General features: G+C 38.0%; 1 protein-coding gene across 1 annotated transcript in view; it reads right to left on the reverse strand.

Annotated features, from left to right (window-relative positions):
- si:dkey-1d7.3 (transmembrane protein 132D) overlaps nt 1-17,254 on the reverse strand; it is a 35,703-nt gene that overhangs the window by 8,293 nt on the left and 10,156 nt on the right. The window contains exons 3-6 of the mRNA XM_005451343.3: nt 16,932-17,078; nt 12,512-12,683; nt 8,280-8,423; nt 2,602-2,810 (exon numbers count right to left, since the gene is read on the reverse strand). Coding sequence (XP_005451400.1) covers nt 2,602-2,810; nt 8,280-8,423; nt 12,512-12,683; nt 16,932-17,078 — 672 coding nt within the window. The remainder of the gene's footprint in view (nt 1-2,601; nt 2,811-8,279; nt 8,424-12,511; nt 12,684-16,931; nt 17,079-17,254) is intronic.

The following is a 17,254-nucleotide window of genomic DNA, read 5'->3' on the forward strand; positions in this document are numbered from 1 at the left end:
AAAAAAAACAGTTTCTCATTAATCCACAAGAATGGCTCTCCAATGGCATGGCTGAATCAAAAATAATACTAAGGTTTCAGAGGTTTGGTTTGACTGAGGTATGCCAAATTACACAATAAGTGGTTTTAAAATGTGTGGCAACAGAGTCCATAGAGTGACAAATCCAAATCTGGAAATTTTTGGTTAAAATTGTTGTCAATATGTACAGAGGAGTTCAGAAGAGAAGTACAACAGTGAATGTCAACAACCACCTCTAAAAAATGGTGGATGCTCTGTCACAGTTTGGTGCTACATTTCATTCAGTGTTGTTGGGAATCGCTTTAAAATTGACTGAATTATGAATGCAGAAAAGCATATCCCTGTCAACCCGTAAAATTTGTGCAGGTTACAGAGACTTTACTAGATCACCCGCAAACTGTGACAAACTGAAAATTTTGGATGTGGTCAAAAAAATGCCTGTAAATGCCTTTTTTTTTGTAATAGTTTAAACCCTAAATATGCATTTGGGCAGCATTTTAGGGATTTAAGATATCAACACGCTGTAAACTGTAATGATGTGTGAATGCTGGACTGTCAGAGTTGGAATAAAGAGAGATAAATAAAACTTTCATATTGCGTACCCATACTTCCTTTGAGTACCTTTGGGTACGTTTGAGTACACAAGTACTTGACCATGTCAAGCTCCTTTTTCCTCTTAAAAAAAAAAAAAAAAAAAAAACCTGCCAAGGAAGGTTCTAAAGAAGAATCTGTGAACAACTAAGGTTGAAAACTCTGAACCACGACTTCACAGGTTATACTGTAGTCAGATTTTGCAAAACCATCTGCATCTGAGATAAATGAAGAAACTTTTGACACTGCCCTTCAAGAAGTCTGGAGAAGCTAAAAAATTCTTAATTATAAGAAAGCTGTCTAAGAGAGTTCAGGCTGTGCTGACAGACAAAGTGCTCATACCACCTATGAGTTTCAAGCTCATTAGAACTGCGCAAACTCTGTTTTTGCTCTTTATACTGTATTTCCATGTATGTTTGGACATGTTTTAATAAATCACTGCACCTATTTTTTTCAAGAAAAATGTAAAGAAATGAGAGGTGGTAAAGGACCTTTCCACAGTGATGTATATTTTGCCCTTGATTTTTAAGATTTCAGAGAGTGGCTTTTAAAAACACTGTACCACAAAACTTTGAGATTTCTGTGTTTCCTCACTTTTCAATTAGTTTTTTCAATAACCCTTAAACCAGCACGCCTTTTTAGGATTGCTAGGCTGCAAATCAATAATCACAGTATTAGTGTTAATTAAACAGTATAAGTGTTCATTGATTACAAGTGTTTTACATTCTACAAGTGTTTAAGAGTTTATTTTGAAACCAAAAGAGAGTAAAAAACATGCTGAGGTGAAAATTTTCCATGAATCTACATAGTTTTTAGGATATAAACATATGAAAAACCCATAAAAAGTCTGACCTTAAGTTTTGCCTCAGATAGATATATAGATATATAGATATATATTAGTGTATTCCACAGTATAGGATGGAAAATAACATTGAGCACCTTTATTACTTACAAAAGTGAGAGAAAAATAGAGAATAGTCAGTACAATCACTGTTGAAATTTCACAATACTGACCTAATGTCCCTTTGAGCCCAGAGCTGGGTAGTGAATGTTTTGGGAAATGACAGCCCATCAGGTGGCCATCATCATTAGTATTGAGTGGGGAAAATAGTGACTCGTATTGAGTAAAATCCCACTAACCTTTACCTCCAGGGCAACTGCGTTGCCTTTACACTCGCCTGCTCACTAATGTACCAAACACAGATGTGATGTTGTTTGTTATGACTGACTGTAAAGAGTGCACAGATGGATATTAGAAACACACCACTCAGCATAATGTCATTCAATTCAACACCACCATTAACAGTGTCAACATGTACCAGCTGACTGTTTCTGAATCAGTGTCAACAAAAACATTAAAAAAAAAAAAACAGCAAAGATTTCTTACAGGTTGAACATCAGCTTTAGACTTAAACCTGGTTTTTATCTGAACCACCAGAAATAATAGAATAGCACTTTATTGTGCCATATATATGTGCAATGAATTTGTGGAGGATGGTGTTAGCTGTGGTAGGAAACAGACTCCATTCCTATATGTCATATGCCTGTTACATATAGGTCAATGGGAATGGATTTAGGTCTTGGCCTCTGTAAACATTTTGGGTCATATTGAACAAAAGATTAAGTCTGTTTTGTAACTCTTGGTAATACCATGCTTCAAAATGGAGGATTCTCTATCGCATAAAAATTGTTAATCGCAAGTTGCTAGCCAGTGAGTGTGTGGTTTCACAGTCAGACCTACCCCTCTCTATATTTTGTTTTTACTCTTCTTTTGCAGTCAAGATGGCAGAAACACTCATGTCAAGGTTTATAAACAAGACTTTGGAAGCCAATCGTGACACCACGGTAGTGACTTTCATTCTTCTCTATGCTATAGAAAAAGCTTTAGGATTTGACTCAGAACTTCAAAGCAAAGTCTTACAGGTAAGGTAGGTGACAGAAGGTAACAGAACCTCAAGGAACAATAGATGTACGGCAGTTGGTCACCCTTACCTCCTGTTTCCAGTAGTAACGGGAACCCTCCAACCTTTGATCTGGCTAAGCTCAGGGTCAGCCACATCAATACGCAAGGGCAGACGGGGCATCCATACACCCATCTCCAGCTGGGCACTCAGAAAACCATATGTAAAGTTGAGCATTATCCTACTTTTCCCTCTGGTTTCCTTCCCATTTAGATATACATAGTTGCAGCGCTCTGACACCTGGAAAGAAAAATAGAGAAGAAAGATAAAGAACAAAGGCCTCAAGAGTGATGTCTTGGTTCACAAACTCAGAGTTGCTCGAAAACTTTGTAAATATACCGAACAAGAAAGTTATTTTAAAAAGTACACAGTAGTCACTTGACCAGAACTGGGACTGGACTGTCATCTAGTGATGTGAAATCAATATTCTCTGGATGTACCCTGGTGAAGGTCTTTTAATGTAAAGCCTATGCAAACTGAATAAGTTTGAATACATGGATGATGAGAGGGTAGAGGGGACAGAGGCGCCAAACCCAATAAGGCAAAACCATACACATACCAACATTTTATTAATTTCACACCACTTTCAAAGTCTGGCCTGGGAATTGCAGCGTGTTTGTGTTTATGTCATGTAAATTCACATCTGTGGTCTCTATGAAACCGTTACCGAATGTAAATTAGCTCTCCCTTACGACTGTTCCTGTAATGCCTTACTGTAGGTTGGAGTGCCACAATCCCCACCAGCGAGCGCAATGAGGTGAGACACAGCAGTTGGTGTGTTTTATTTAAGATTGGAGGCCTATCTCCACTGCCGCCGTACTTATCTTAACAAACCAGTGGCTCCACAGAGGTAATTGGAGAGCACTAGACTGGAGAATAGAATGGAGCACTGGAGAGAGGGAGGCGAAAGGGAAGAGGAGGGAAAAAGTGAGGAAAAAGCAGAGGGAGGAATGAATTCTGAAGCAAGTCGAGCTGAACTCTCATGGAAATGATGACAGAGGGCAGTCCATCATGCTAACTGGTCATGACTCAGATTTCTTGGGCAGCTCTCCAATTCAACTTCCTCTTCTATAGTCAGCAGACGATTTGACGGTGGATGATGAGGGATGCCATATCTGCTGCTAGCAAACAGATCGTATTTATTTCTTTTTAACTTACCACCCCTCATCTTCATGTGATAGCTCAGGAAAGAATGCACCAGTTGTAAATGTTCACCTACCTCATTGATCCATTATCAGACTTAGATAAATGACTGTCTGTGGGCCTGAACAACATGATTTTCTTTTTTTCTTTTTTTTTTCAACATGTTGCTAGTCAAATAGTTATGTTGTCACTTTATTACATATGTTTTCAATTATCTGTATAATGTGCAGACTTCAAACTATCGATTTACTAGATTTACTATTTACCATGTCAAAAGTTGCAGAGCAGCCCACAATTTTAAGGGGTGAAGAAACAAACATTAATTCAAATTTATTCCAGCAAGGGACAAGAGTGTGACAGAAAAAAAATACAGGCCAGCAACAACTACCCACACCATGATATCAAAGCTTAGCAAGCATGCGGAAAGACATAAACTAACCCTAATTAAAAGGTGGTAGCAAAAGATCCTTAGACTCAAACTGGGTGTATGCTGTCCATAACCAAGAAACTAAAGCTTGATATTTTAAAAAGCCAACAAGTAGCAATTATACAATGACATTACATTTTTCAGTAATATAGTAATATAAACGTACTGTATTGCTTTACTAAATCCAGAAACTACATTGCAATTGTAGTTATGTTATTACATGGGTCATAAAGCTTCAGTTATCTACATGATAGACAGATAAAAATAAAGTCCAATATGCCTTTTCTCCTCCTACACACTTGCTCTTCAATCAGCTGAATTCGATTAATTTCCAAGCAGGAGAAAAATGGTGGTGTGGTCTACAGTTTTTGAGATATAACCATTAATTTTATCTGCACTGCACAATAAGAAAAGAGCACAATAATAAAGCACAAACTATGTCCAGGACAGAAAAAAGCTGCGCTATACTGCTAACACAACGCTGGTTCTTTGCAAGCATCTGTACACACCGCATACTAACACAAAGCTAGCAAAGAACTCTGTTTGATGAAGCTAAGTTCATGCTGCCCTGCAGCCCAGCAGCCCGAGTCTCAGCAGGTAACAAAAGAAGTGATGTGCAGTCAGGTTTGTATACGCCGTTTCTCCCTGTACATGTTTTAAAGTGCCGTTGGGAATGTTTTTAACTTTTTAACAAACCTAAACAATGAAATTTATTTTAGGCTATGTTACAGAGTGCATTGAGTAGTGCAATGAATTACCTCCACTGGGGAGTAGTTAAGTAACAAAATGCATTACTTTTAAGAAAAGTAATGAGTAATGTGTAACATTAATTTTAAATAATACGTTATTTCTGTGTTTATTAAATGCCTCTCAAGCCAATTCAAACAAAGGCCTAACAAAGTCATCTCCCCGCCTCCCCCTCTCCTACTATGACTAGAAAGGGAAGCAGGGGATTTCTGAGGGTGTGAGGTATAAGGAGCACTCGAGGAGATCAGAGGCACACAGTGGCATTGCCAGCTTTGTGAATTTGTTGCCAGGAAGGCATCAGGAGGACCGCTTGACCCTCATTTATTTTCAAAAGAAGAGACAAGCAAGAAATTGCCTTGGATTTTACTGGAGTCCAGACAATTAAATATGCATAAAACTTGACTCATGACACGTAATTTAAAATACTACAGGGATTTGTGGGTCCCGCTTACAGTGTATTGTGAGAGACATGAAAAAAACGCTACCTGAATAAACTCATTCCACTGCATAAACCTTTACTGTGTATTTACTTATTACTTTAACATGCAGTTATAAAAAGATAATTGGAAAGTAGGAAAAGAAGGATGTTAACTGGAGGAAATTGAAATTGCACAATTAGATATTCTTTATACTGCGGTTTTATTCTTTTAACTGTGCATCTTTTCTTCTGCACTTCAGCCTATTGCATATTTCAACCTATCAGATATATTTCAGAGCAATGAATTTTACTGCAGTCCTTAATAATAGTGAATGTTTTATCTACCATTCCCAGCTTGTGTTGTTTTCTGTTAATCTCTGTTCGGGAGACTGCTCAAATGTGTTGGAATGGGCAGTCTATGAACTTCATGTTGTGTAAATTGCTTTCTAAGTTACATTATTATGCTTCCTAAATTCACCATAAAACTATTTCAGGTTAGACGGGTATAAAAAAACCCAACTATGTATCAATGCATTAGTAAAGTACCACATGAAAAGTGTTAATTCTTCCTTTTCGCATCATGAGACAAGAATGCATGCATTAGAACTATAGGATAAAAGGTCAGTATAATATTTTAACACAAAAGACTAGCTGTGTTCAGCCTGGCTGCTGGATGCATACATTAAGCTTATACAAACATGGTTTATACAGGAACACAGGGTATTTTTAAAATCTCTAACATGACATAGGAGGATTTTATAAGGTAATTCCAGGAATCCTCTAAGGTTTTGACCAAAACAGAGAAGTTGATGGCCTGCTTGAAGGACAACAACAATCTATCAGTTGCAGTAAATATGGAAATACAGCAATATTTGTTTTAAGATATATAACAACAACAACCAGAAACACTCATGTCTTCACTGGGCCAAAGAAAGGACTGAAGGAAAGTGGAAATCTGTTCTGTGGTCAGACCAATTGAATTTTGAAATTCTTTTTGGAAAACATGGCACATCTGGAAGGGCACCATCAATGTAGATAAAGGTGTTAGAGCACCATATGATGTGTTCAGGAAAGACCTTGCATATTTCAGAAAGACAACCACATACTGCAGCTATTCCAACAGCATGATGTCAAAGTAGAAGAGTCCAGGTGGTCAGCGTGCCTGTCCACAGTCCAGACCTTTTAGCTATTCAAAACATTTGGCCCATCTAGAATAAAAAAAAATACGACAAAGAAGACCCCAAACCAGAGCAGCTATAATCCTATATCAGACAAGAATGGGACATTTCTCTACCAAAGGTCCAGCAATTGGTCTCTGCAAGATTAGGAGCAAGCCAGAGTTTTCAATGTGTTAATGTGTTGGGATGCCTAAAAATATCTAATGTGTTTTTTTAAGACTGCATTAAGGAAATATGTTAATTCAGATATGCAGCATGAAATTATCCCACTGGTCACAATTATGTATTCTCAAAATAAGAAAATTAAAAAAATACATTAAAAATAATAATAATAAAAATAAAGGCTGATTATTTCAAAGGGTCACTAATGGCATACTGCATTATTAAAGTAATCGCAGGTTAGTCTTTAAGGTCAAGAACAAAAACAGAGTAAACACACAATTAGCATAAAGAGAAGAAGTAATGTGCCTTCATTTTCATATAAAATACCCCACAGATGGTGTATCTACAATAACTATTTCACATGCAGGACTAAAAATCAGGCTGCATCAGCCTATTACCACTGCAAGCTTAAAGATCTAACTGGTGCAGAAGGGATGAATGCTATGGGATTCCTTCACAGAAATCCCAGATTCATTGATTTTTGGTGACTGCTCGTCATTGTCCCAGGAGAAATGTTCCCCTGTCTTTAAAACTGGTTGAAATCTCACTGTTATCTCAGTGTCCAGCATGGCAACACAGGAAGGGAAGAGTTTCAGAATAAAATAAAATTAGATATGAAAGGTTGTTTTGGATATGAAATATATAAAATAACCTCGAGTGATTTGCTTGATTACAAAATTGATTACATTTGATTTTCCCTCCAGTCCTTTATACAATACCAATGCATCCCATATTTTCTGTGTACTGGATAGTGCGATAGGTTTGTTTTGGAAAATGTGTAATATAGCTCCATCTGCATATACTGCATATAACTGAATTCCCCAATAAAGGCTCAGTCTGTTCTGCTTATGCTAAGTCTGTGGTTTTAGCCTTCAACTTCACCCAGTTAGTGGTATTGCATTAAGAGGGTCAGTCACTACAGGAAGCATAAGGTATTCATTCAGAGACACATAATAACTGGATTAAGTTAAATCATTACAAACGCAGTCTCACTCTCTTCAGCTCTTTTCTCACTCTCTTACTGCTTACTTACTGCCTTACACTCAGCCCATGGCAGGTCAGCTGTCTGAAAGAAAATAACAAGTACCTTTCTAATGTTCTAGTTCTTCTCCGTCACCCTCACTTCTTTTTCTGTCCTAGTAACATGAACCCATTGTACAAAGGTCAAGTCACTTAATGACTGAGTGGTGTGAGCATAAGCTTGTGCTATATTGGAAGAGGTTGCTTTTATCTGTAATACTTTAACACACACTAACACACTAGGGTTGGGCTTGTTGTGTGTGATGCCACAGTGACAGTGGATGTCTTAGAGGCGTATACCAGAACCAATCATGAACAATTTCTTTTGTGTATTAAAATTCACTTTTTGTGCAAATGAGTCTTGATTTTCATTCAATTCAAAACAGTATCTACATCAATTACATCTACCTTCAATTACATCTGCTCTAATAACTGCATTAGCTGATATAGCTATTTTTTGATGTAATTATTTATTATTCATGCATAATACAGAACTCATATACACGGTTAACACTATGCGTTCTAGCTTAGGTGCTTAGGTTACTTATTTCATAAAAAGCCAAAAACACTAACCAGAAACATGAGAAACCATGCTAACAGTTTTCTTGACTTACCTTGAGCACATCCTCATCTGTAGATCTACAGTTGGCGTAGTTGGTCACGTCAGTGACTGAACCACTGGCCTCAACAGCGAGAGTTTTCACCGGGACTGAAACTCTTTTCCCCGTCAGTACTGCAGTATTCAACATATCCGCGTTCTGGGCAAAAAAGAAGGGCAAATAAAGCACATGCTGTCTAGCAGTCCAGGCTAACACAACATCGTGGCTTTTTTTGGTGTTGTGTACAAAGAAACAGAGCCACACAGTTAGTTGTTTGGGGATCATTTGTTAACATTTTTAGCTGAAAGAGTGAAAAGAGTCACGTGCTTCCAAAGGGATGAATCTTTGCTCTAACCATATTCCCAAAACATCCAGGCCCCTTTTGCAACACACCAGCCGCAGAAGCACATGCACTTTTTGACTCTGGATCATTTTTTTAAGATTATTTTGTATCTTTTTAGATTCAAGATTCATTATTTGTCATGTGCAGGGTTATACAGGTATAACACGTAGTGAAATGTGACCTGATACACTCCTCGACTGTGCAAATAAAAAAAGAGAGAGACAGACAGAACTTTATAGTATTATAGTTATATACTATAGCTATAGTATTTATAGTATATAGAACTTTAACATGATTGTCATGGGAGAGTCAGAGAGCAGAAGCAATGTTTCCCATCTGTAAATTACACTAACGTACAGGTACATATTTTAATTATCCATCCATCCATCCATTCGCTTCCGCTTATCCTTTTCAAGGGCGCTGGAGCCTATCCCAGCTGTCATAGGGCGAGAGGCGGGGTACACCCTGGACAGGTGGCCAGTCTGTCGCAGGGATAACACACAGAGACAAAAAAAAACATTTGCACTCACATTCACTCCTATGGGCAATTTAGACTGATCAATTAACCTATCCCCATTAACTGCATGTCTTAGTGGAAGCCGGAGTACCCGGGGAGAACCCACACAAACACGGGGAGAATGTGCAAACTCCACACAGAAAGACTCCGGCCTGATGGTGGAATTGAACTCAGGGCCTTCTTGCTGTGCGACAACAGTGCTAACCACCGTGCTGCCGCATTAAAACTCATACTCACATATTTTTAATTCTAAGTTCATTATTAAATGAGTTAAGGTATGGGGCAAAATTACACTTATGTTCAAACACCATGTTGTTGCCTTTTTCTTTTCTTTTTTTACTTTTTTAATAATAAGGATGATAATAAGGAACTCAGTAGGAAAAAGTCTTTGGCCACCATTTTGTCATGGCCCTGGATTTTCAAGGCTGTCTCTGAGCTTGTTCTGGACTCCTTACTCATTCTTTTGAATTTATGAAATGTTGGAGTTTTTTATATTCTGAAGAGAAACAGAATTTGTTATTTTTAGTTTCTGGTTCTTGTTTGATTATCTTGTTAGTTCCCCTTTTGTATCCAGTCTGTTCCTGGTCTCAACTTGTGTCTTGTCATCATTCTCATGTTGTAGGCTGTCTAGTCTCCATGTTTGGTTATCCTTTCTGTCTCCCCGGTCATGTTCCCATGTTTATCTAGTCTCTCTGTGTTCTATCTAGTTTTCCTGTCTTATTAAGTAAATACGTGTCCCTGTGTTTATCCATTCCTCTTCCCATATTCTTCTGTTACATCCTTTTGTCTCCCCAGTCAGTCATATTTCCATATGTGTTTATCTCCAGTCCCAGTGTCAAGTTCACATCTCAGTCTAGATCTCAGTGTATGTGTGTGTTACTTCCTATTCTATTTTGATAGTCTCCTGTCTCGTGTGTGTGATGTTAAGTTTTGCTTCTCTTGTCTCGTCAGTCAGATTCTGTTCAGCTGTGATCCCCAGGTGTGTCCACTCTGGCCTAATCTCCTCTTGTGTATATATTGTCTGCATCACCCTCTGTTCTCTGTTGCATGTCAGTCTGCTGACTCCTGCATCTGGGTCCACACCTTGTTTGCAATAAACCCACAATTCGTGAGAAACTTTCATGACCCTGCTAGACTATCATATCATACATGTTTTACAGTCATCACTGTTATAGCTGTAGGAACAGCAATGTGAGGCAAGATTGAGTGTTACCATGAGTAAATGATCAAAGCACACATTAAAACTGGTTAAATGTCCTAAAAACTTAAAAATACATCCCCTCGATGACAGTATGACTTTGTCACAAACGCACACCTGGATGAAAATTCCCTAATTCCTCTAGTGCATTATATTGCCCACAGATCAGCACTAACGCAGACTAACACCTAAACCTGATTACATGTCTAATCTTCTAACCTATTTTCCCACCTTGTACTGTACATCGTTGTCAGTGCAGAGCAGCAGCTTATCCCTCACACATCCCGCAACTTGTCATCTAGCCTGATGCAGCTTTAATTTTACACTTTAACTCCTCCTTCTACACAGATTTACAACTACATCCCAGTTTATAAGATCTCTGAATATGTCTTTTTTTTTTAAGGCAGAGGCGTTGTGTGTGTAAGAAGCTTTGGGTGATCAGTAGTGGGGTTTTTTATCTCTTGATACTTGCGAAATAAAGTGCCAGGCGTCGCTCGGCAGATGTTCCCTGACAGCTTCACATTCTGAACTCTGCCGGCTTGACAGCTGCTGACCGCAATTCCAAAAGGACATGCTCTAGTTCAGACTCCAACACTGACCCAAACATAAGCCACTGGATCAGGGATAGCAGAAAATCAGAAAGCAATAGCTTCGCTCTGTGATGATGCCAGTGCCACACTGAGAGGTCTTGATGGCCGATGTTACCACAAGCAGAAATCTGGTTTCATCAAGTTCAGCTAAAGTAGTTCAGCTTTGTTTTTCATGTGATTTATGAAAAGAGGTGCTTGTTTTCACTCTGCTGCAAACTCTAGCATTATTTGTTTATTCATTCACTTCTCGAGTATAAGTGGTAAAGGAAATTATGAACGCTACAGTATAAAACATATTTTGATGGGTTTTTTGGGGAGGGGTTGCTGCCAGACACTGTGATTCACGTTTGTTCGACAGTCACTTGAATGAATGTTACATTTTTATGATATTACGTTGGTTAAATTTTTTTCAAAGCTGTGACTATGCTGGAGATGATTCATGTGCTTGTAATAGTTGTTTTTGTACGACGAGAGCTGCGGCCTCCTCATGAAAAAGGCCAGTTCACTCCACTGTTGGGAAAAGGGTATTTTCCTCATGTGAATTATGCACGTGACTGATGAAACATATAGTGTTGGCTTTCAAATGATACTTCAAATTACAGTTACAGTAAAATAGACGTGTGGATCATCTTTTAAGGACAACTGTAGAGTAGAGCTACTTTGACATTTTAGAAAGATTTCTTTCGAAATGTTTTGAGATTGCAAGTGGCAGCAGGGAGTCAGTGAAAGCATGTTGAATATTTATGCACAATACTGTGATCAAAGGGGAGACCCACAATGAGTTGGCATGGAAGAAAAACTAAATAAAGGAAGACTGGTCACAAAAGCAACTTCCTGACAACATGACATTCATTTCATTCTATTCAAATACAAAATACAAAAAATTATGACAGTTTCTACTATTTGATTGAGCTGACTTTCAAAAGATTTTTAAGGTTTTTGTCCTCTTTATATCATTGCAGTGTGATATGACGACACTAATTAAAATGCTAATTGCCGGGTTTATTGAACCTTGCAAATGAGTGTATCGTAAATGCTGACAGACTCTGAACACTTTCAGAAAAAGACTATTTGTGCATGTTAAGTCCAGCAAATGTGGCGTTTTTCTCAGCAGCCAAGAGTTCACTTTCTTATGGCATTACCTTGCTATATATATATACACCCATATAACCATCTCATCTTGTTTATTCATCGAGAATATGAAACAGTGTTGTTGTTTTTTTTAACCAAGGCAGTAAATGCCAATTTCATAGAGACTGAGTGAGGTAGCTGGGGGCTCTTGCATGCTCTGATATTGCCCTGTGATAAAGTTAAATGCCCTGGCAGATTGCCTAATCAGGTATCTGACTTTAAGCCTTCCTCTTTCTCTGCTATCAGTATTAATAAGAGTACAACCGATTGAATAAATAATTCAATACAAAGCCTGCAGGCTATGCAACATCTTTAAATCACAGTCATGAATAAAAACAAAGTAAGGCATAGATGAATGCAAACAACAAACATGCAAACATGCATAATCTTATACACATAGATTTATGCTATAGTATGATATTTCAAATAAATTTACTCCAATATACTTTATGCTAAAACAACTCTCACCATCACCAGCGGTGCCAGCCCCACGTAATCTCTCTGGGTGGTGTAGATCCGCGTTACGCCCACATCCTTCACATTCCCTGGCAACTCCAGACGCCAGGAGATGGTCTGACTTTCAACCTGCTCTGAAACAGCTTTTGGTACAAAGTCCAGTTGTAAAACCTCCAGAAGGCCCCTGTTTAGAGATACAAAATGATATATAAAATGAGTTTAGGCAAGTTAAAGCAAGCCTAGATATGTTTTGGTGAAGAGCAGTCAGCAATATTGTGTCTATTTTTTACTACTGACTACTTTTAATGCAAAATCTTCCTAACTGCAGGTGTGGCTTTAATGCTTAAGTTTAATGTTTCATTTTTGTAGAATATGAGAATATATTACATATATATTACATATCCAGGTTGTAGGGAACATTTAGCAAATAGCAAATTATTATCACTTAATTAACAAAGCCATGTCATAATCTTTTATCAAGCGTAGTTAAGTAATATCACATTGAACTTTATGTGACTGGGGTAATGTAATTGAGTTATAATAGGCCACAAACTTGTGGTAACAATAGTATAGTAATATTCTGCTAACAATATAACAGCCTGCTAGCAATAAAATGGTCTGTCTATTTATATAATTTTATTCATTTTATATGCTGACTTGTGGTAGTAACCTCATAATAATAAGGTAATACTGGTTGATACTTAACATATTAGCATCCTGTTATCATATCAGGTTAGTACCACATGCCCAAAATGGACTAAAATCTCCTTTGAATGTTTCCAGCATCTTGTTGAATCTATGCCACATAAAATTAAGGCAGCCCTGAAAGCCAAAGGGGAATCCAACCCTGTACTACCAGGGTGTACCTAATGAAGTGGCTCGTGAGTGTATATAGTGTATTGATTGTACACTCACTCACATATTGCAGCTTTCCTACCAAAAAATGGTCCAAGTGCAAAAGGAGCTTAGCTGTAGTGAATAGTCTATAGTGTTCCTTGGAGAATAAAATGCTGGGAAAAATGAGAAAATTAAATGGAGAGAGCTTAATCTGAACTCTGTGAAAAACCACATGTTATGTTGGAAAGTAAAGACGATACACATGAGGTCTCATTTCCATCAGCAGATGGAAGAATAAAGTGAGAGTGTGGAGAGAAGATTAAGTGAGCTGGCAGAGACTTCAGCCAAGTATTCTGGTCAAAGGATTGTCAAAGAAATGGGATGTGATGTTATTTAATGTTGGAGAGTGTGTAGGCATACCTGTCAGTAGGAAGAGATCAAAGGGAAAATGAAGCAGGGTGTGAATGGAAGTGTGGCACTTTGAAGTGGAGCAAAACTTTGCATAAAGCAAAACAATGAATCTCTACATGATTGAAACTTGAATTTTAAAAGGATCAACAGTGTTGAAATCGGTAGTAAGAAAAAGCAATGCAAACACATACAGGATATACAGAAACCCTCGCGCTGTATCAAAAGTATGCCAAGGACTGAGCGCTATACGATAACAAAGTGCAGTGAACGAGGTCACGATGAGGTTATGTGAAGCACTCTAGGTCGCAACTGAAAAGACACAAAACAAACTTTTTCCATTTTCTTTTTGGTTGTCAACTATAAGCTTTGAAATGCTTGAAGATTAAAATAATTGATTATAAGGAAATCAAAGTGTTCTGCAATTGATGCTTTAGGCTGGAAAAACATGAAACATGTTCAAGTGAAAATCTGTTTTCTGCATTTAAAGGGCAAGATTCTGGTGGGTAACATGAAGTTTGTCGCAGAAGATCGGTGATAATATGTGACAGCTCTATACAGAGGCATCTGCTGATTCGTGGAAGTTTGTGAAAAGGAAAAATGTTGGCAATGACGACCAAACCAACTCAGCATTTTCTGTCCTTCTTTTTTTTTAAGTGGTTAATAAGCGTAAATTAGAGTTAGATAAAAAGATTAAGCTTTTCTTAGTATAAACCAGCACCATGCCAACTTAGCTTAGTGTGAAGACTGACACTGGGGTGGGGGGAGTGGCTTGCCAGGCCAAAAAAAGGGGTTTAGCCCTTAACCCTCTTGGATTTTTGTACAGATTAAAGAGATACAATGTGGTAATCATTGAGCGTTAGAGACACTGGTAAGTGGATTTTGTTACTTCTGTACAGAGTTAGGCTCACTGTTTCCTTCCATTTTGTCCATTTTCATTTGAAACTGTTATCAAAGAGGTCTTGAGCTTCTTATGCCAAACATACAATTTGACAGAAAAGTGTTTTTTCTCAATTTTTCTTTAGAGTCATGGAAAAGCAGGAGTATAAAATATCCAAATAAGACACTGTTTAAAACAAATCTAATATAAAAAGAACACTTAAAACTCAGGTGCTGGTTGAGCTCACTGGGGTAAGAAGGCAACCCATATGCTGCAAGGCATATGGGTTTGATTCCACCCCAGTGCACTTCCTGCATGTTGTTACCCTGCTCTCTCTTTCCCCCTTTTTCTCTCTGCTTCAGTGTCCTTTCCAGCAGTAGAGGCTAAAAATAAATCTTTAAAAAAATGTCTAAAATTCAGTCCAAAAGTCTAATCTTTATGTGTTTTCATGTAAGTAAAATAGAGCCGGGCAGATTTTAAACAGATTGAAATGATTCACAATGTGAATACCTCGAGAGAGAGAGTGTGAGAGCGAGACAGATAAACACAGGAGGGGTTTATGACCCTCTTTCCTAGAAACCATCTATGGAGAGCGGGCTTTAAAGCCATGGATGCATCATGACTTCAGAGCACAGTGATGGGAGTACGTGTGTGTTTGTGTGCATTTGTGTGCGAGTGTGTGTTTGCAGGCCTTGCATGTGCGTACGTGTTCCCCAGTGGAAGCTCAGCACAAGAAACACGACTTGGAATATCTCTACTCCCTAATCTCCACTTCGGAACGTGCAAGCGCTTAAGCCCGGATAACGTGGCCATGATTATGGATTATTACGGATATGTGGGTCGGACGGACGGCGGGTGGTGCGTGTTTGTGTGGGCGGGGGTTGCTGGGTAGAGCTGGCTGCTGGTGTGTCACCAACATCAGCATCAGGCACTACTGATGTATTCAGCTGGTGTGCATCGGGAAAAAGAGGTGGAGAAAGTTCTACGAATCCCGTTTTAATTAATCTTTGTTTACTGTTAAAATAAATGAAGTCAAAGGGAAGCACTTTTATTTCTTTAGTGATTTCTCATATTTCAAAGCTATTTGACTGGTAAAGCCTCACAGAACTGGGGAAATGGGGGACTTTTTGTTTTATAGGAAGTTCAGAGAGGACCAAGATGAATTAAGATTATAAATGATCATAAATGTATAATTCCACAATGTAATGTGTTTTACAGTAAAAAAAAAAAAAAAAAAAAGAAGAAGAAGAAGAAGAAGAAGAAGAAGAAGAAGAAGAAGAAGAATATATTGATTCTGAATTTAAACAAATATCTTAATATTTTCATTCTTCTACAAGTATTACCTCTTTTTTTCTTTAAACATTAAGTATTATACACACAAGACATGTTTGCTTATGTTTGCATATGAGGGACTATATGTGAAATTAATTTACGTCTAGATATTAAAAAAAGAGGATTAAAACACCACAACCAACAATATCAAAGTATTTACAGTATATGATTGTCTGGATTTATTCTTTTCCCCACAGTTTACAGTCTTATTCTTTCAGTGTCACATGATGTTTTTACATGAAGCAGAGTAATCCTGCTACGCAGCTTCTGATCATATTCTCGGTACTATGTTTACAGAAAACACAGGAAAATCTTGCTATGCATAGTCTCATATACATAATACGTAACAGCATTGTCACTATTGATCACAACACCTTTGCAAGGTTCCACAACATATTCAGGAAGTAATGGTTTTGTGAAACTGGATAAAGTCTGATGTCCTGTAGTTGTTAAATCCCATGCCTGCTATGTTGGGTGGTCAGTCCTTACAGGACATAATTTTGTTATTGTTATTATTAATAGTAGCAGCAGTTATAGTAGTAGGAGTAGTATTACTAGTGGAAGGAATAAAAAATTGCACCTGAAGAACATCTCATTTATTCTGAGCAGAAATTGGAGACACGCAGGGAGACACTCTTACCTCCTCAGAGAAAAATGTCTATTATATGAAAATGGATACAGTCTGCGCATCACCAAGCATAATACTTCTTTTTCTTCTCGTTTTTTTTCTTTTCATCTAAAAACATTCATTTTCAATTTGCCCTGTGAAGTGAATGCAACACTGAAACACACTGTTGATCACTTTTCCTTCAGGTAGCAGCAGGGGTTATTGAAATCTCTATGACAATAGACGTCTCCACAGAATAAAGAACGAGAAAAGATTGCTTCATGAGTGTGGAGAAACTGTGTTTTACGAAGGGTATGTGAAGGGTCTAGTGAAAACACGGATATGTACAGTTCGCGCAGTAGACTGACCTCTTTGCAGTGACAGCAACCTTCCTGCGGCAAATAACAGACACCGTGTTTGGAGCTGCTCCTCTGCCAGGCTCTACCACCATGTCCCACAGTGCTGAGTCACTGGGCCGAGCTGCACTGAATGACAGGCCCATTTTTACTGCAGCCCTGCAGCAAAGACATGCACATATAAATAGGACAGTTAGTATAAAGCGCAACTTTGTACACTTCTGTAGACTTTTTGTAAAATGTCATAAAAAAAACAAACACAGGACAGGGGATGTGCTGGGTTAGGAATGAAGAAGGCTTCATAATGTCTGAATCTTTTATTACAGGACATGATG

The sequence above is a fragment of the Oreochromis niloticus genome, linkage group LG7 (genome assembly GCF_001858045.2).
Source record: "Oreochromis niloticus isolate F11D_XX linkage group LG7, O_niloticus_UMD_NMBU, whole genome shotgun sequence".
Taxonomy (NCBI): Eukaryota; Metazoa; Chordata; class Actinopteri; order Cichliformes; family Cichlidae; genus Oreochromis; species Oreochromis niloticus.